The sequence below is a fragment of the Alligator mississippiensis genome, chromosome 1 (assembly GCF_030867095.1).
Source record: "Alligator mississippiensis isolate rAllMis1 chromosome 1, rAllMis1, whole genome shotgun sequence".
Lineage (NCBI taxonomy): Eukaryota > Metazoa > Chordata > Crocodylia > Alligatoridae > Alligator > Alligator mississippiensis.
The window spans coordinates 336,664,344-336,684,434 of NC_081824.1; the positions used below are offsets into that span (position 1 = coordinate 336,664,344).

The 20,091-nt window shown below is 46.8% G+C and overlaps 1 protein-coding gene across 1 annotated transcript in view; it reads right to left on the reverse strand.

Moving 5' to 3' along the window:
- Positions 1-308: 308 nt before the first annotated feature.
- Positions 309-20,091, reverse strand: part of LOC102558040 (granulocyte-macrophage colony-stimulating factor receptor subunit alpha) — a 37,272-nt gene continuing 17,489 nt past the window's right edge. Inside the window, exons 8-12 of the mRNA XM_019485438.2 lie at positions 14,385-14,423; positions 13,193-13,322; positions 7,884-7,980; positions 4,015-4,102; positions 309-1,005 (exon numbers count right to left, since the gene is read on the reverse strand). Of these exons, the coding sequence (XP_019340983.1) occupies positions 913-1,005; positions 4,015-4,102; positions 7,884-7,980; positions 13,193-13,322; positions 14,385-14,423 (447 nt within the window). The 3' untranslated portion in view covers positions 309-912. The remainder of the gene's footprint in view (positions 1,006-4,014; positions 4,103-7,883; positions 7,981-13,192; positions 13,323-14,384; positions 14,424-20,091) is intronic.

Sequence of the window (20,091 nt, forward strand, 5' to 3'; positions counted from 1 at the left end):
CAGGTAGTCGACAATTTTAGCTGCTCCGCTTTCATTTCTTTCAATTTCTCATCTGTAAAAGAAATGAGATTACTCTATGCCTGCTTCTCAAGAGCTTTTGTGCAGATGAGTTCATTAATGCTTGGAAGGCACAGAGCTATAAGAACATGTGGAATAATGAGGCTTAAATAAAATACTGAATAGCTACCCATTCAGTGAGCAGCATCCAGACTAGGAGTGGAAAAAGGCACACATGGAAGGCAAGTTAAAGGTAAATTGGCAACTTTCATTCTGGCATTCCCCGTCTCTAGAGTTATTCAAAGAAAGGCTTCAAAGTCAACCTTTTTTAATATAATTTTTCTGAAGTTATTAAAAAAGGGCCACAACTAAGAATGGTTGATAGCCAGAAAATGGTAGCCAGATCCTGGTCTAGGAGGTAAAAGCACAAGGCCTGACTCCTGAAAGGGTGCACGCAGAGAGACTCTCTCTGATGGAAGGACATACAGCTAGTTCCATAACAGTCACTTAGGACAAGGTTCAATAAAGGACTTCCATGCCCTAAAGCAGGTTGTAGGTGAAATTTAGGTTCCTGATTCTGATATTTCCACAGGATTCTTTTTTAAGTAGGCAGAACAACATATCTTTTCCCCTAAAGACATACCAATAAATTACTGAAAATTTGTTATTGAAATGTAGAGAGGATATTCACATTGAGGTAGAAATCCCAAACAGAAAATTTTAGCTGAAAAAGTTAAAATTTGACATAGCTAAAAGCAAGCTATATTCAATGAAAGTAACAGACAAGCTAAATCAGTACCGTACTCAGTGCTACCATCCATGTGAAAACTAAGGAGAATGTGTGAAAAGTCATACAAAATATCCTAGGGTCGCCAAAAGTTTATGCTAGTGTTTGAATTAGGGAATCCAAATGCTTCATTTTTCTTTGGGAGGCAATGCCATTTCTTCAACAGCAATTATTTCTATTTCTTCACTTTCATATTTGATTTCTGTATCCACATAGTCTTTCTGTTGAAACCAGAAAAAGAAAGGCATTAAGTTCATGCCTGAGAGTAGCTACAGATTTAACTCTTGTGATCCCAGCTGATTTGATTAATAATTCGTGGTACTTCACCATTTTTTTCTTTAGCCATGTATATCTTGTAAATCAGAGTGTAACCCTTAAATAGAAAACTACTACAGGTACCTTAGTATTATAGTCCCCCAAAGGCAAAATCAACATTCCATGCTTTGCAATATAAAAGATATTCCCAAAAGACAGTACATTTTCATCATCCATCTTAAACCCAATCTCGAATCCCCACACAATTGCCATGTGAAAGAAAAGGGCATAACGTCAACTACTCATGTCCAGCTGAGTAAAAATAAAAGTATCACTTTGTACGCATAAATTCCCCAGCAGTTCTCAAAGATAGGGGAAAAAAAATTATTTCAGCTTGCAAAATTCTGTTTCCTGATTTTTCACACTTGGTTACTATGGTCGATTGTAGGCAGAGTGAAACTATGTGGTTGCTACACTACAGCTTTAATCCAGGGCATATCTATATTATTTCCAGGGGTTCTTTCCAGTGCCACTGTCAAGTGTGGCCTGTTCACCTTCTCCCACTCTACATGTGCCTAGCCCAAGAAAGTTTAGCAGATCTGAGACCAAACCTCCACTGCCACTTTCAAGCATACTGGTGTCAGAAATCTCAAGAGCATCAGCAGGTGGAACTTGCAGGATGACTTCCATGCCTCATTGCTGGGTTTGCCTCATGCAAATCTGGAATAGATGGATACCTGAAGTATGCTTAAAGCTTTCAGCAGTTCTGTGGAAGTTGTACGAACATCCCATTGGACAACATTCCAAATGACAACTTTAATGAGTGTTGGATGAAGACTGTAGGACAGGGTTTGTCAACCCCTGGCATGCTTGCCAAGCATGGCACATGAGGCCATTTTCCTTGGCATGTGTTAGAGTTGGGGAGGCAGCAGCTGTTTGCAGCCTCCTGGCTGCAGCCAGCCCCAGTTATGGGTAGCTGCTGCCAGCCAGGAGCCTGGGGTGCTACCAGCAGGCATCTGGGATGCTGCAAGCCCTGTGGGAGCAGCCTGGGCTCCATGGGGCCAGCTGCAGCCGGGAGGCTACAAACAGCTGCTGCTCCGGCCCCAACGGGTATAGTGCCAGCACCTGCTGCCTTCCCAGAACCCAGGGCCAGGAAGCAGCTAGGGCCCGGGTGGGAGGGCAGCAGCTGTTTGTAGCCTCCTGGTTGCAACTGGCCCCAGCTCTGGGTAGCTGCTGATAGCCACAGAGCCCAGACTGCTCCCATGGAAGCCCTGCTGCAAGCAGCCTGGGCGCCGTGGCTATCAGCAGTTACCCAGAACCTGGGCCAACTGCAAACATCTGCTGCCTCTCCACCCTGGCTCCAGTTGTCTCCCAGCCCCAGCCCCGGTCCCAGGCTCTGGGGAGGCAGCACATACTGGCAGTGCTCCCAACTGTGCTGCCCTCACTGCTTTTGCAAAGCAGTGTGGGAACCTGGCGCGGCAGGACACATCGGGAGGTGCATAAAGCTGCCTGCTCCAAGCTCCTCTGCCACATTTCCCCAGCAGGCAGGGGCAGCAGTGAGGGGCAGAACCCAGCACTGCTGCCCACACTGCTCCCGTACATACAGAAGTGTGGCAGGGTAGCAGAGAGCTTGGAGCAGGCAGCTTTCTGAGCCCCTGTTGTGCCCTGCCATGCCGGGTTCCAAAGCTGCTTTGCAGAAGCAGCGAGGGCAGCACAGCAGGGAGCATTGCCAGTATGTCCTGCCTTCCTGGAGCCCGGGGCCAGGACAGAGAGGCAGCAGATGTTTGCAGCTGGCCCAATTTCTGGGTAGCTGCTCACAGCCACAGAGCTTGGGCTGGCAGGCCAGGGGCAGCAGGGCATCCTGTCATGTACCCCCTGCCCTCATTTTGTATTTTCCTCACATGCTGGCACTCCGGCACCTTCCAAGGTAGGCATTGTGGGGGTTTTCGGCACTCTGGCCAAAAAACATTGCCTACCCCTGCTGTAGAATAAGAATATAATGAAAATATAGCACGGGAGTCTTGGCCAAATACTGTTCTTTATATTTTTGCCCTTGTCTCATGTTTAGATTTATAAGAGTTGGACTCCTTGTACTACGCAGTCAGTATCCACAGATTACAAGTGTTGATTGTTCCATCATTCTGAGTTTCTTTAAAGGTAGAAAGGGAGGTTACCAAAATGTAGCAGATCAGCTACAGATGACATGTCCTTCCACAGCTGATCTGCTTTGGGTGACATGCATGTTGCCCATTGTCCCACATCAGCCCCATGACCGATGCAGAACAAAGGGTGATATATTCTCTTTGATAAGGGATTCCCTGGATCTCTTGCTGCTCCACCTTTAGTCCTGAACTGACCCATGCCTCATGTGTAAGCATCAGCTAGCACAAGTCCCAGTGAAGAGGCACCCCAGGTCCCATGCCTCCATGCCCAGACCCACATGGGCTTTCTTAACTTATGGAGATGCACCCCTGAGGCACATCTCTTTAAGAGGAGAAAGTGAGGCAAGGGCTTATCTGGGGCTGGATCCTACCTGGGGTTCACAAGACTGGGCTCCTCAAGCCCCCAGAGCACTTGCTTGGGGTGGTGAGAGAGTACTGGCAGTAGCATAATTCATTAGAACCTTTTGTCTCATTTCTGATGCATCACAAAAAGGGTAGTCATGTCTATATGCTCAGCATTTGTGCCACCATAAAAATTATGGTGGCACAAATGATACATCAGGTAATGTTTGTTTTACCCTGAGACATAAAAGTCAGCTTGGGAGAACTGGCAAAAAATTATCTATCCACCTAAAATCTTAATTCCACCTTTAATTTGTGGCTGAAGATAATTGGTTTATCGGTACATACCACAGCAAAGTAGTAAAAAAGAATTAAAGACCAGCTACCCTGATGTTTATGAATTGAAAACTCTGCCATTTCTTCCATGATGTGATAGATTCAGCAAATACCATGCAAATGGAAAAACTGTACCTGCATAGGTTGTTCATCATGTAAAAGAATGTTAAATTTATTTCTTGGTTGTGGTACTGGAGAAAATATTTTCTTCAAATTACAGTACCTAAGGGAACAAAAAGGAATAGTGATGAAAAGAACAGGTTCAGCACAGAATGTGTTTAAATATTTGGTCTTCTATTGTATGTCGGAGAGAGAGATCTTATTTTTCTCTGTTACAATCAAAGGAAACAATGCATAACTAAAATGTGATGTTGAATTATTTTAAGATATTGTAACTTACTTGAGGATCTTAACAAGAATAAAGAAACCATTGGGCATCATAAGTTGATTGTCTTGTACTTTGAGAAATTCACATACGTTTAGGGCTAGAAAGCACCTTGTGAGATCACTGGGTCCAGCCCCCTGCTCTGGGTAGGAAAGACTGTTGGGGTCAAATAACTCCAGCAAGATGCGTGTCCAGTCTCCTTTTGAAGATCTCTAGGCCTTCACCACCCCCGTATAATGTTTATACGACCCAGTAGATCTGGGGTCTATTCTAGGGTCACACAAACCGTGAAGATTTTCCTTATATCCAGTCTGAAACCTTCTTCTAGGAGTTTATGACCATTGCTCCTGGTTTTCCTCTTGGGTGCTTTGGTGAATTCTTGTTTGACTAGCCTCTGATATTCACCCTGATATATTTGTAAGCTGCCACCAGATCCACCCAAAATCTTCTCTTTCCTAGGCTGAAGAGTCCCATATCTGCCAACTGTTCCTCATATGGCTTGCTCATCAGGCATATGAGTGGTTCTTCTCTAGACTCTCTCAAGCTTCTCCACATCCTTCTTGAAGTGTGGTGCCCAGACCTGGATGCAATACTCCAGCTACAGCCTCACCAATTCTGAGTAGAGCGAGAGAATAACTTCCTTATTTTTGCTTGAGATGAACTGGTTGATGCATGCTAGTGTATTGTTTGCTTTGTTAACTGCAGCATCACACTGGTGGCTCATATTCATTTTATGGTCAATTATGACCCCTAGGTCCCTTTTGGACATGGTGCTAGCTAGTGTAGCACCACTGAGCCTGTAAGTTTGTTGAGGATTTTTCCTTCCCAGATGGAACACTTTACACTTCTCAGTGTTGAATAGCACCTGGTTCTGGTCCACCCATCTGACTAATCTGTCTAGGTCCATCTGGATCATCAGCCTACCCTGATGCGTGGCCACACTTCCCCACAGCTTAGTGTCATTGGCAAACTTTGACCATGTGCTTTTCACCCTTATATCCAGATCATTGATGAAGATGTTGAAAAACACTGGTCCAAGTACCAAACCCTGGGGGACCCCACTGGCTACCTTCCACTAGGCCAACACAGATCTATCTATTAGTACTCTCTGGGTCCAACCTCTGCCAGTTTCCCACCCATCTGACCATTGAATTGTTGAGCCCATAGTTCTCTAGTTTTACCTTGATAGACTCATGGGACACCAAGTTAAAGGCCTTCCTAAAGTCCAAGTAAATGACATCAACCTCATCTCCCTTATCTAGGTGGTGAGTAACTTGGTCATAAAAGGAGATGAGGTTAACTCATGACAAAACCACACTGGCTGTCATTCAAAATTTTGCCTTCAACTAGCTTATTGGATATGGACTCCTTGAGACATTTTTTGAGGACTGAGGTCAGGCTAAATCAGCCTGTAGTTCCCTGGGTCCTCTCTCTTCTCCTTGAAGATGGATACAACATTGGCCCTCTTCCAGTCTTCTGAGACCTCTCCTAAGCACCATGAATTCTCAAAGAGGCTCACTAGTGGTCCTGTGATGACTTCGGCTAGGTCGTTCAGCACTTTCAGATGGAGTTCATCTGGTCCTGCTGATTTACAGATAGCTAGCCTTTCTACCTGTTCTCTCATCAGCTCTACATCGACTTACAACTTTGAATTGTGATGAATGTCACTTATGATGTTTATAAATTGACACCCTGTTTTGCTGTTCCAACGTGAGTTTCATTTTTACGATGGTTGATACTGCGTGCAGCTGGTAAGCGGTGGAAGGGAAGGGGGAAGGGAAGGTGGGGTGCTGCAGCCATCTGAAAATTTATCATAGCGCCCACTGTCCACCCGGAGCACAGCCCAATGCAGCCCTGGCCCCACCTGCCTCACCCTGCGCAAATTTGGGGGCACATACCCCCTCCCCCCCCCGTGTCCTCCTGGATCAGTGGCAGGAGTAGTGGTGGGAACTGTTGGAAGAAATGCCAGACGAGCAGTGTGCAGCAATGGGAACCACCACCCTCCCCCCGCGCCCACCTGGCCCCGGCTGGGCAGCACTTGCCCCAGCCCCAGTTCCAGCCCCAGCCCCTCCCTCACTGTGGAGTGCATTGATCTGCACCCCCAAGCCCCTTCCCTTCCCCCTCCCCCCCCACCACTTACCATCTGCATGCAGTATCAACTGTTGTAAAGGAACCAATCCCCCATTTGTAGCATTGTTCCTATGGGAAAATTGGTTCCGAGTTATGACATTTCAACTTCAGACATGGTTTTCAGGAACCAATTGCATCGTAAATCTGAGGACTGCCTGTATTCTTTGTCATATTTGCATTCGGTAGGCTATCACTGTTAGACTGGTGGAATACAGATGTGAAGTACTTACTCAGGAATTCAGTTTTCTCCTTGGTGTTGGTGAACCAGATGCAATGGGAAGCGGTTCCATGTTTCCACTGGTTATCCTCCTGTTATCTATGTACCTATAGAAGGACTTCTCATTGTCCTTAATTTTGGTTGCTAACTTGAATTCGGTCACCAACTTTGCTTTTCTAATCTGCCCCCTACAGGCATGGGCCAATCTTATACAGTTCTCCATGGGACCTATTTCTAGCTTCCATCATTGGTAAGTCTCCCTTTTCTTTTTCAGAAGATCTGCGACTTCTCTATTAAGCCAAGATGGCCTTTTGGCCCCTGTGCCACCGGTGCAAAGTATATGGAAAATGCTAACAAGCCAGGATATTAGAATTGTATATTTATTTTACAATAGAGCCAATAGCCACCCAGGAGAACAAAGCTGTAAAATTAATACTCTTTTTAATTATTTGTTATTGATTATTAATTATGAAGTAATGCTTCTATGGATCTCATAGGTAGACCTTTTACCTGTAGGCTTCAACAACACTACCCAACTATCTTGTTTTTTTATGAGTAGGGTTGAAGTTTTGTTGTGGACATGACTGTCCGGGAAGTTTGAGAGAGGCAATTTTTGGTTTTTTGGAATAGCTTTTATTGGATTAACCATATAGTTAGGAGAGATGTTGGATAAGTGCTTGGAAATAAAGTGCCCTTATTCAGATCTGAGAAAGAAGCAGACACAGGCTAAGCTAACTAACTGAAAAAAAGCAATTGTTTAATTTGATGTAAATTGGAGGTATCAAAGATAACTGTCCCTTCAACTATTTTATCCAGCCTGCAGCTCTCCTGGAGTGGCTGGGAACTTGGTGATGGGGTCCACCTTCTCCCAGAATTCAGGGGACATGTTTCAGCAGTGAAAGGACAAGTGACAGCTGCATTAACCTTGTCTCTGGAGGTGGGAATGGATTCAAGACACAAGGCTTGCTGAGGTCTATATGCAGCCTAGGGGATCAGGTGAGTCTGACACTCCTGATGTGAGTGAAAACAGTTACTTAAGAAACGGACTAGGCCTCTCATGCCTGAAAGCTTGTCCAACATCTCTCTCAAAAATACAGTTGAGCCAATAAAACTTATACCAGAAAACCCTTGCCTTACAACTTATTTCTTGTCACAGTCTTACTGAAACCATAAAACAAACATAATAAATATCAAAATAAACGTGTTATTTGGCTTGTAGGAAATGTGTGCGTATTAAACAAAAAAGTGTCTGTATTGATAAGTTAGATTTACCTTTTGCAGAGAAAACAGACAAACAATACCACTAGGATTGTTCCAAGTGCTATAAAGATTAATGTTATTGTAAGACTGGACATATATTCTTCGGAACCTGAAAGACAATAAAAAAGGTCAGAAATTATTAGCAAAGCAAGTGGGTTTTTATACAACGATGTCAGATATCTGCTTTGATATTTAATAATATCAACTACTAATATAAAAATCTATGCAACTTTTAATAATCTGAAGAATATTTTAACCCAGGTATTTTTCAGGGGATTGAGAAACATCTGGAAGGTAAAATTTCCTCAGAAGCAGAGAAGAACCCACTCTATGAAGCCTAGGGCTACGTACAGACAGTCAAAAAGCCTGAGGCTGAATTGATTCAATCTCTGCAGGTTTCTGTAAACTGCTTAGATTGAACTGAGCCAGGACATAGGTGATTTCCCCAGCCATCCCTCTTCTTTAGCCTCCATTTAGCTCAGAAGGGGACATGAGGGGGATTCTCCCACCAGACCCCCAGCTGGGGCCTCCCCAGTGCTGGGGAAGCAGGGGGGAGGAGGGTAGGCCCTAGTGGGGTGTGTGACAGGGGGATTTCACTAGGCTGGCCACAGTGCTGGTCTGCCCACCTTTCTACAGCAGTCTGCCCTGTCTCTCCTGCCATGTCTTGCTGTTTTAAAACGGATATAAAAATATGGGAGACTGCCCATTACGTGCCTCAATGCCTAGGGCATTATACATGGCTCCAACCTCTCCTATACAGTGTTCCATGCCACGCAGATGGCATCCAAAATCGTAACTCTGCCACAAGCATCCTCGCATGTGCCTGGGCCTCCTGCCCTCTCACTAAGGCCTCCATTTATGCCCTCTCACTAGGGCCTTCAACTTCTCATCCAACTCGTGGGGCTGGCCTGTGTGCAGTCCTTCAGGACCCACTGGCAACCCTACTCTGTGCAGCCCTTCAGGCCCACCTATGCAGACCCTACTCTGCATCCACATGTGCAGTCCTTTAGGTTGCCCTTGTGACCCTGCTCTGCATGGCCCTTCCATGCACTCTATTACCCCCTCACTAGGGCTCCTATTCTGCCCCCCCTGCTAAGGCCAAGACTGTGCCCCCTCACTGGGGTCACTTTTCAGACCTCCTTCACTGGGGCCACAGGGTCTCACACCCCATGGTGCTCAGGTGTATGTAGACATGCCTGGCCCCCTTCCTGTCCCTGCTGCTGGGTTATCAACCAGATTGTGGGGGCTGGGGATATAAGACACCCCATACTTGACTTTCACTAGGGAGGTAACTGCTTTGGCATTTCCTGGGCACCACCCCACCACAAGCAGCCCCACTACACTATCCATCCCTAGCAGGGTGTAGTTTTAGGTCATGCCCCAGGACCAGGAACCTCCTGCCATCCCCATAGTTCCTGCCCTGTACCTCCAAGATGTTATGTGAGCAGCAGCTCCAGCCAGGTGATGTTCCTTCTTTAGCTGCTTGCAGCAAACTGCTGGCTCCCCTGCTCAGGCCTTTCCTTATTGCCAGCAGCTGAGCCCTTTCCCTAATCAGGCAGCCTCCTGATGGCCATGTAACCCCCGATTGGTAATGCAACTACCTGCAGGCTGCTCTGTCTAAGCCATTAAAGTGGCAGGCATCAAAGGTGCTCTGCCACAGGGTGTTTCCCCTTCTCTCTCTGTCCCCAGAGCTGGTCTCTCTCTAGACATGCCCCCTCCTCAGTCTGGGCTGGATGAGGAGGGGGCGTGGGGGGAACCCCCCCCTCCACCCCACACTACAGCCCCAGTGTGTCCTCCATGCAGGGGGAGGGGGAAGCTCCCAGCAGGGTGCATTATCCTTTCTCCCCAAGCCTGGAGCTGGTTCCTTTAGCCATGCCCCCTCCTCAGTCTAGGCTGGTTGAGGAGGGGATGTAGGGGGAAACTTCCCCTCTGCTCTGCCTGGCACTGGACACCCAGCTGGGGTCTCTCTGGTGTGGGTGGAAGCAGGGAAGGGGGTACCTCCCCAGTGGGGCATTTCTCTTCCCCCCTGCACCAAGAGCTAGGAATTGGGCCTATCACCTGGCCATGCCCCCTCCTTGGTCAGCAGCCAGCTGAGGAGGAAGTGCAGGGGGAATGGCACCCTACCCATCTCTGGAACCCCATCTGGGTTGTACCAGGTGCATGGGGAGAGGCCCTCAGCATGGCTGTTTTTCCTCCCACTCCCTTCTCAGCTGGCCTGTTGGCTGAGCAGGGGGAATGGTCCAGTGATCGGGCTCCTAGCTTCCAGGAATGAAGAAGTCCCTGTTGGCAGCTGGGGATGCAGCCAGCCCTGCTCCATTGGAGCAGAGGGCACAGCCCAGGGCTGAACAGCCTCCAGGGATAGGAGGACTGTGAGTTAAGTTGAATCAGGAGCGGGTCTGGGACAGAAGTTCCATGTACTGGTTTGAGTTACGTCAATTAAATAGGATACTACATTCAACCACGTTTATCTTAAATGAGTTTCGGCCATTTTGAAACTGGTTTATGTGCATTGAACTTCTGTTCTGTTACAGGTTTAAACTGGTTCCTGATCACTTGAATTGGTTTATGTGTAACTTCTGTCACTAGCCCAGAGGTTTAGGAGGATTCCTCCAGAAGAAGAGGCAAGACAGGAATGGAGAAGGGAAAGACACTGAAGAGGCAAGGAGAAAAAGATAAAAATACAAAAGCAGGAAGAGAAAGAAGTATAAAAACACTAAGCTGCCACAGCTTGATTGAAGTGCCAACAGAAAGAGCACAGCTATGCCACTGGTGTCCGAGAGGGACTGTAGTGTTCTCTTGGCCATGTGCCACTCCTTGTGTGTCCCAGACTCTATATACCACAGGTAGGCTTCTTTGGGAGTCCATGGTGGGATGGGAAGAGTGGGGCCAGTGGGGGTAAGTCTGAGGGTTGGGCTGGAGGGGCAGCATGGTGCAGGGCATCAGGGTGTGAAGGTGAGTAGGGGGCCCTGGGTAGGGAGGGACATAGGTGGCAGAACAGTGTAAAAGCATTGCTGAAGTCAAACAAGATTGCCAACCCAAGGCATTTCTTTTCACTGCAAATTTTCTATTGACAAAGAAAGATTTTTACTATGGTTGATGTTAAACCCCTAAAAGTGAACCCAGGCTTTCTAACTGGGACCTTGAGGCAGGGCAGGGCCTAGCAGAAAAGTGACATTTACATTATCAATAAAAAGACATATCAGTAAAAAAAAAAGTTGGATATTAATTAAAGCTAGGAAAAAATTCCTTGGGTTGGCAACCCTGCTGATAAGGACAAAGAGGAAGATGAAGAGGCCAAAGAAAGAGGAAGGGAGGCAGAGGAGAGAGAAGAAAGATGAAGAAAGGCCACAATAATGATCTGCTGGCAAAGGAGAACATGGAGTTTGAAGCAGCAGTTGGTGTTTATAGTCATAACCAGGGATCCTAGTTTTCTCTGATTAAAAAAATCCCAAATTTTCTGATTTAAACCCCCCCATCCACATTTTCCCACAATTTAAGTAAAACACCACTAACACACACACACTTGCTGAAACCTGCAAAACATTTGTGATTACATTTTTATTGCAAAAGAATTTCTTTAAATCCAGGATTTCTAGTTATCCTCTGACTGAATACTTTAATGGAATCAAAACTTCTTACTCTTGAAAAGGCTACATAAAGGTGTCTGTGTGTAAACACAGGCTTAGGAATATAAGTACATATTTTGTCTGACCTTGTGACTTGTTTATAGTCATAGAATAAGAGGGCCTTTGTATGTGACTAAGGGCCCTTGAACATGTGAGGAAATTGCCCCTTTTAGTGGTTTATTTGTCCTTTTTAATGGTTTAATTGAGTAACAGTGTACGCATTCGGCGGCATGTTACGATTAAAATTTCATAACAGTGTATATGTTCAGTGGCGTATTTCAATTTAAATGACTTTTTACATAGAAAACTAAAACACATCCCATGTATTCTAGTTTGCTATGCAACAAATTATAGCAATATTACTCACGTGTACAATTGCCCTATCCAGAGAAGGTGGCAGGGAGGGTGCATGGGGTACTGCAAGCCTGGGCGTGCTTGGGGAAGCTCAGGCTTGGTGGGCTTCCAATGCCCCATTCCCACCATCTCTTCTGGCTGCCAGCACACCCAGACACCCTCCTGCTGCCTTCCTGGGACATCCATCCCATTCCTGGGTGGTCCCAGGTGGAAGGAAGGTGGCAGGGATGTTGCACGGGGCGCCGGAAGTCCACCAAGCCCAAACTTCCCCAAGCACACCCAGGCTTCCAGTGCCCCAAGCACTGTTGGATATGGTGGGTGTTGCCTGTGAGCTAGGGATGTATCTGTGCATCTAGCACCCTGCCTGGGCAGCTCTAGGGACACTGCCACTAAGGAGGGAAGCACTCCCCCCCCCCCCACCCCCCAGCTAAGAGGCTGCATGACCCAGGAGCAGATCATGTGGGCAGGATCCACCGAGGAAAAAAAATAAACAAACCAAAAACGTGGTGAGGACCCTGATTTTTTTTTTTTCCCCTGGAGCCTGCCTGCATCTCCCATGGCTGGGGAGCAAGCTGCCAGCATGTCATGCAGCCCCCAAGCTGCAGGGGATCCCAACGCTTTCCTCCACGGCAGCGGTGCCCACTGGGCAGCACCTATCCGCTTGCACCCTACCCAGGAAGTCCCAGGGGTGCCACCACCATGGAGGGAAGCACCGGGGTCCCCTGCAGATCAGGACCTGCTGGCAGCTTGCCCCCCACTCCATCCCCTGGCTGCAGGAGAGGCGGGCAGGCTCTGGGGAAAATTAAAAAAAAGGGATTGGGCCCCTCACCACTTTTTTTTTCCTTACCCTTCAGCGGTGCTGGGGGGCCCGGTGGTTCATTCTAGCTCTGACTTGCTTGTATATCTGTTTGAAATGCCTTAGGATCTATAATAATAACACTCATTCTGTCTGTCTGGAGCACTTTGATTGGTTGTTTCAGTAAGCATTGTACACACACATTTAGTGGTACTTCATTTTAGTCTCAGAAACATGTGGATTTTGGGTTTGTTATTTTTTAAATCAGAAAATTTGGGATTTTTTTTCTCAGAGTAAACCCAGATCCCTGGTCATAACCATTTGGGTTCTTATATTGGCTTCCCTTCTCCTACTATACAAAAGCTGCCCCAGTACTACAAGACAAACCTATCCTCTCTCTTCATTACCAACTGGAAAGAAGAAAGAAGAAATGGCTGAACAGAATTAATATATCTGTGTTTCTGTGAATGCAAGATGGCAAGTGAGGTAGATAGGGGACTACTGGGATAAAATTAAGTTAAGAACATGCAGTCTTTCATTCTTACCAAACTCAACTGGTTTGCTCCACTCCCCCCATTTTTCGCTTAAGAGACATGTATTTGAATGGGCTCTGATTTGCAGGAGGTATTTTTTCTTCACATTGAAGTTTTCAAATGTGTAGGTTTCCTGGTCTACCTAAAACCAAAACAATTATGGGGAACAAAAATACTCAATCTCTGCACAGATGTTAATAATGTGCAAGTCTGCATTTACTGATCTGAGCTTTATATGAAGAACATTATTATTCTGTGGTGTAAAAAGAGTACGGCTAAATGCCAAGTTTCTTCCAGAACTATCCCTTAATAAAGTAGCCCATCCCTCCTCTGACAGTTTTCTTTTTGGAAGATATTTTCCCTCCATTAAAATTTGAAAGGTCACAACCTTCATTTTAATTCTTGTGCTCTAAGGAGACTTCTTGTTCCCCTTGCTTGCTAATAGCTCTTTAACAAAAGTTGAAAAGGGAGATGTATTTCTATCAGTTTGTTTTATCAGAGGTTTGCAGGGTTAGGTGATATTGAGAAGAGTAAACTTTCTATACCTTCCCAATGCTCTTCACTGTCTGTCACACATTATTGCTTAAGGCCATCAAATGGTTAACATACTATCATGGCATATGTTAAGTGAACTACAGCTCATGAAACCTTGTGATATCTATATGTGTGTGTGATACACACACACACACTTTGATTATTCTGTAAGGTGGAAATCTACCCTGCCTTCTCATATATTTTCTGGACTGAGGTGGGGTCATAGGGCAAATTGTTCTACAAAGGATGGTTATGGTCCTTATTTAAACCTCACTCAAAAGCATTCAAAAGTTTCTCAAGCACTCAGTGTTTTCTTAGATTTACTTAAATTGATGTGAAGAAGGGAAAGAAAAAGGAAGCTTGCCATCTTTCATAGAAATTGATGTGTCAAATTATGCCCATAAAACAGCCTTTTTTTGTTGCGGAAAGTTCTACCTTTGACTAAAGCACATGATTTGTCCTAGAGCATCCAGTTACAAAACTATTGATTATCCCTTAAGCCTAAAATGTTATATATCTAAGAAACTTGTGAATACAGACAGAGCATTGCATGTTCAGTTTTGTAATATTAACATCAAACCCTTTGTGTGTTAGGAATAATAACCCTGTGATAGTTTGAACACAATGCCAGCCCATAACTGGAAATTAGTATGGGAGGAGCAATACTTACAATTATGGGAGGATCTTTGCTTCCTTTGTTTGGATCAACCTGACAAGCAAAGAAAATGTTTTTTTAAATGATTTATGATGCAATACAAGCCAATTTCTTCCATTAGCATTACCTTGCTTGACTAGTGCAGAAGAAGGTGCAAATAGAATGTAAGATATCTTAGCTGTGAAGATTATGCCATAGGTTGTACTAGATAAATGATATTAGTAGCACCCCACTGCTAGAGTTGTGCAAATAATGATTTTTCAGTTTGGTGGATCTCTGGGGCTAATTTTCCTCTGACCTCTTTGATTCACCAGGAATTGTGGGGGGGCGGGGGGGAAGGGGGACTTGGGGGAAGAGTAAAGCCAATCTCCTGGATCTACAAGTGGCTGCAGATGAAGATCTTCCTCTCCCCCCTCCCCCCTTTTTTCTACAGACAATTTCATCTCTCTCCTTTCAGTGGTCCTGTTCTTGATCAGGCTCTCTGATCAAGTCCTTATTCAATATGAATGAGGATGACAGCCTTCCAATAAATAAGGAAGTAAATAAGGAAGTCATCGGTGAGTCCAGAGATGACTGAGGAAGCTGATCTGAGATCTATATGTTTGCCTGCACATGTGGCAGATGGTTCTGGGAGGAAAGAGCAGATCTTGGTGGTGTCCAGTCACAACTCTTTCCTTTTGTCTCTCTCATTTATCCACCTCTAGTGAAGTGAGTTGACTCAAAATGATCAATGCCTTGTCTTATATCATGGCACCAATAAGGATGTTTCAGTACTTAAGGCTCCTGTGTATTGATGTTAGTATTGCATTTCTTCAGATTGGCCTTCAAAGTGTTCTTGCATCTCTTCTTTTGCTCACCCCTAGAGTAGTAACCTTCAGTAAGTTAGGAGTACAGAATCTGTTTTGGGAGCTGGTTGTCAAGTATCTTTGTGATATATATCCTGTCCAGTGGAGGTGGTATCATATAAACATGGCTTCAATGCTGATGGTGTTTGCTTGAGCCAGAATGCTGGCATTCCTTTTTCCATCTTTCAGCTTGATATGGACAATTTTCTGAAAACACTGCTGAGAGTAACATTTCAAGACTTTCAGGTATCTCTGGTATGTTTTCCAAGTTTCTGCCAGTTTCCAAGCTTCTACCTGCCCCGTTTTCCCTCTCTGTGCCCCTGCTGGTGGCTTTCACTATTGGCCAGGGGAGTTCCAGCAGGTGAGACCCCCCCTAGGTGGTTCCAGGAGCAGGGAAAGCTGAACAGGCTGAAACAGGGAAAGCTGCCAGGGTTCCCTGGAGCCTGCCCACAGCTCGCAGAACTGAACAGGGGTGGGGGAGCAAGGGGTATGATGAGAAGCTTATTCACAGCCTCTCTTCCCAGCTCCACCTTCTCCAGTTCACCTGGTCTGTTGCTGTATACAGTCTCCTGCAGCCCCAGAAAGCTGCAGCACACCTCCTGCTGTTTAGCCTGGAAAGCTCAGGGAGGCTCAGAGCCCCCCACACCAAACACTGTACTTCTGTCATGTTTAAGAGTGCTGTAACTTTAAAGTGCTATAAAAATGCTCTAAATGACAGCACTGTAAAATGCACATAGGGCACATCTGTACATACCCTGAGTTATAAATGATACGTGCTTAAGCTGGTACACAATCACTAATCAACAAGGCTACTAGGAGTGTACCAATAAAGATTTTTTGGGCCAATACCAATGGCTGATTATTAATTAGCCATATCGGTTGATACCGATCGGATTCCTGATATGCAGTCCGGCAGCTTGGAGATCAGAGTCAGGCTAGTAATTCTGTCAGGGGATGGGGCAGATTGAGGCTCCCAGGGGTGAGGGAGGGAATGGGGTTGGGGCTAAAGCAGGGGCAGGGACAGGCACTGCACAGCTGGGGTGGGGCAGGGCATGGAACAGAGCCATGAGCAGCTCATCAGGTGGGGGTGGGGGCAGCTCCCACTGATGCATGCACCCCCAGGGAAGGCATGGGAAGGCATGCCCACTACACTCTCAGGGCTGGAGACAGTGCCAGGTTGCCCCTACATGCCCCTTCCTTCTCCCATGCACCTTCTTTCCCACAGACTTACTGGCCAGAGCCTGCTCTCTAAGCTGTCGGACTGCACTCCTGACTGCATACAGCTTATATACAGCATGCACGCACACAGCATTTATCAGTGACATTATCAGTCACATCAGCCCAAAAAAACATCAATTTCTGTTCTAGCAGTGCTGATACGATATGGACCGATGTAGCGGTGCACCTCTAAAGGTTACATTTAAGTCACAAACAGGAGCCTGGAAAGTAGAATAAGAATCTATTTATGGAAGCTATTAATAATAAACTAACGCAACAATGAATAATTTTGGAAAATTGTGTAATGGCAGCTAAAAGTAACAACTGATTGTTTGCTTTTTAATAACAATTGAGTTGTGTGTTGCTACCTAGAATCCTACAGAAATAATAATGTGTTAACTACCCACGAGTAAATGGTCCTAGGCAGGTGTCTCCAAGTGCAGGGAAGCAGGAGCAGATTTGCTGCCAATGGCAGCAAGCTGCTCCCACTTCCTGGGGCCCTGCAATGAACCCCTACTGCCACTGTGGGGAGCTCTAAGCTCCCCCTAGGTGCTAACCCAGGGGCTGGCAGGCAGCACTGAGCCAGGAGACAGCTGTTTCCTGGCTCCAGGGGGCTGCAGGGACAATGTGTCTTTGCCCCAGCAGCAGGGAACTCCTGGCCCTGGCTCTCTGATCAGGGGCAGGGGACTTGGAAAAAGCTGCAGGGGAGGGGCTGGTCTCAACCTCCTGCCCCAATCAGCTGATGAGGAAGCTCCAGCAGCCAGTTTGCTGCTAGCTGCCCCATTGGCAGATCAGGGCAGGGGACTGGGACCTACCCCACTCCTGCAGCTCTTTCCAAGTCCCGTGCCTTGATCACCTGATTGGGACATGGGGCTGGGACCTGCCCCATATCAGGACAGTTCCCAGCCCCTGCATGCTGGGAGGAGGATGGTGAGCTTGTTGCTCGCTCAGTTCTGCGAGTGTGGAGCAGGTGGGGAACAGGCTGGGGAACTTGTTCTCTGCTCAGCTACGTGAGTATGGAGCTGGGTGGGGAACACCTATAATTGGTGAAGATCTTGTGAGGGAACAGCTTTAGAGGCTGGACATCCAGAAGTCATCTGGTCCAGATGGAATGCACCCAAGGGTGCTAAAACAGTTGGCTGACATCATAGCATGACCAGTGGCAAGGATATTTGAGAACTCATGGCACTCAGGAGAGGTTCTTGAAGATTAGAAGAGGGCCAATGTGGTGCCTATCTTCAAGAAAGGGAGGAAGGAAGATCCAGGGAGCTTCAGCCCAATCAGTTGGGCCTCAATCCCTGGAAAGATCATGGGGAAAAAAAAAATCAAAACCATCAACAACTGGTTAATGGAAGGCAACTTTGAGAGACAGCCAACATGGCTTTGTTGTAGGTAGGTCTTGCCTGACCAACCTCCTTTCCTTCTATGACCAGGTGATGCATGACATCTAGCTTTGGCTGATTTTTTTTGGCCATTTAATAGAGATGAAGATACCATAGGCCGGCTTCAACTCTAAGCACCTCCCATCAAAGTTAGTACAGGCAGCCCCCATTTTCTTCATGACAGAATCCAGGTCTATAAATGTCCTGTCATAATTTGATTTCACCTTTCTCCTCCACTCAATTCCCAGGTAGTCACAGTAACCGAGGATGCATTCAGCAATCATCTCAGGTGAACGGAGGGGATAACAAGTTGATTAAGCCCCACAACTCTGAAGCCAACATTTATACTTGTTTTATCTCATGTGGAACAAAAATGGGTAGGTTATACCTGAAGTTAGAATAGTCTTACATGTCAAAAGATATCTGTGAAAAGACCGTTATAAAGAAGATGCACAGACACTCATAACTATAACTGTGCCTGTGTAGTTATATCTGCTATGAAATATCTTAAGGGTCTTCACTGTAGGAAGAGATAGTTGATGATGGAGGTAGGTTAAAAAAAGGAATCAATAGTCTAGAGATCTGCAGGCTTGGGCACGGTAGATATGAACAAGCTGAGTTTCTTACATGTCATACTGAAAAATACTTTATAGTGCCTTCTTTGTTTTTGTTTGGAACATCTTCAGGAACAGGCTCCCAGATTTATGTGTAGGTGTAACAGGGGGCCTGCTCGGGGCTAATCTACCTGTGGCCTGCCCACCTGCTCTGGGCCAACCACCTGCCTTCTCAACCACCACACCTTGATGTTAATTAATTAATGATCTTAATAAGCAGGAGGCTGCCCATTTTCTTGCCCCGATGCCAGGGGGTACTATCTGCGGCTCTGTACCTCCCCTACACCGCAGTCCATGCCTCACAGATGGCATCCTCTGTTGTCAACATCACTGGTCCCACTCTGGGCCTCAGAATCCTACTATTTGAACCCCACCTGTATCCCTCCATTCAGGCAGCCTATTCCACCTTCATTCTAGGCTGCAGAGCTCCCTGAGCTGTTTCCTTTTATGGATGTGGTCCCTCTGGGACCTTTGGCTACACTGGCCCTGGCCTCACCTCCAGACCAGTTGGAACCCCAGGCCCTCAGCTCTGGGCATCCCTTGTCATGGGCCCCTAGCCCTTTGACCCTTCTGGTTTTGGCCCCAGCATTGACCAGTTGGGGGATTTTAAGACAGGTTTCTGAGTCTATGGCCCCACTCTCTCACTGGGGTCCACCTGCCAGACACTACAAGGGGGTAACCCACCCAGTTGTGGGAGCTGAAGTTAAGGCACCCCAATCCGCCTTTCGCTGGGGTGGTAACTGGCCTGACATTTCCTGGGGGCTCCCGCACCACTGGGCCACCCACTCCTGGTAGGGTGCAGTTTTAGGTCATGCCCAGGACCAGGAGCCTCCTGACCATCCCCTACAGCTCCTTCCTTACTTCCAGTGTTCCATGAAGACTCACAGCCAGGTGATGATGCTGCTACCAGCCAAAATGCCCTGATTTTATGGGCAGCCAGAGCTCTAAAATGGCCACCACAATTAAGCAACAGGGAACAGGTTTGAGGCCCTGGCAGCTGTGATGGAGAAAGACAGAGCAAATGCCTCTGGTGGGGATGATACCACTCCCCACACGACATGGAATGGGCAGAGAATGAACACCAGCAGGAAGAAACGCCGCACCCTCGTCATCAGAGTCTCCATCCTACAAGGACTGGAAGGTCCCATCTGCCTGCCTGACCCCATGACGAGGGAGGTCTGATTCATGCCTGGGGCTCAGGTTTGGGACATCACGGAGAGGATCTCGGCCCATATCCGACCTGCAGACCAGCACCCCATGGTTGTCATCCACATGGGAATGAATGACGTGGCCAGGGGCAACCCTAACTGCATTATGAAGGACTTCAAGGCTCTGGGGGCCAAGCTTAAGGAGACGGGGGCAAAGGTGGTATTCTCCTCTCTTCTTCTGGTTAGTAGGCGGGGATGGTGACATGAGGCCTGCATTGGTGAGGTCAACAGGTGCTTATGGAGTTGGTGCCGCCAGGCGGGCCTTGGGTACCTAGATAATGACCCATGCTTTCAGGCGGGGGACTTGCTGGGGCAGGATGGGCTTCACCTCTCTCCTAAAGGCAAGTGTGTCTTCTCTTCCAGGTTGGCTGATCTCGTACAGCAAGCTTTAAACTAGTCTCACCAGGGGAGGGGGCTGCAGGAAGACGTGGAGACACCACCTGAGCAAGACAGGT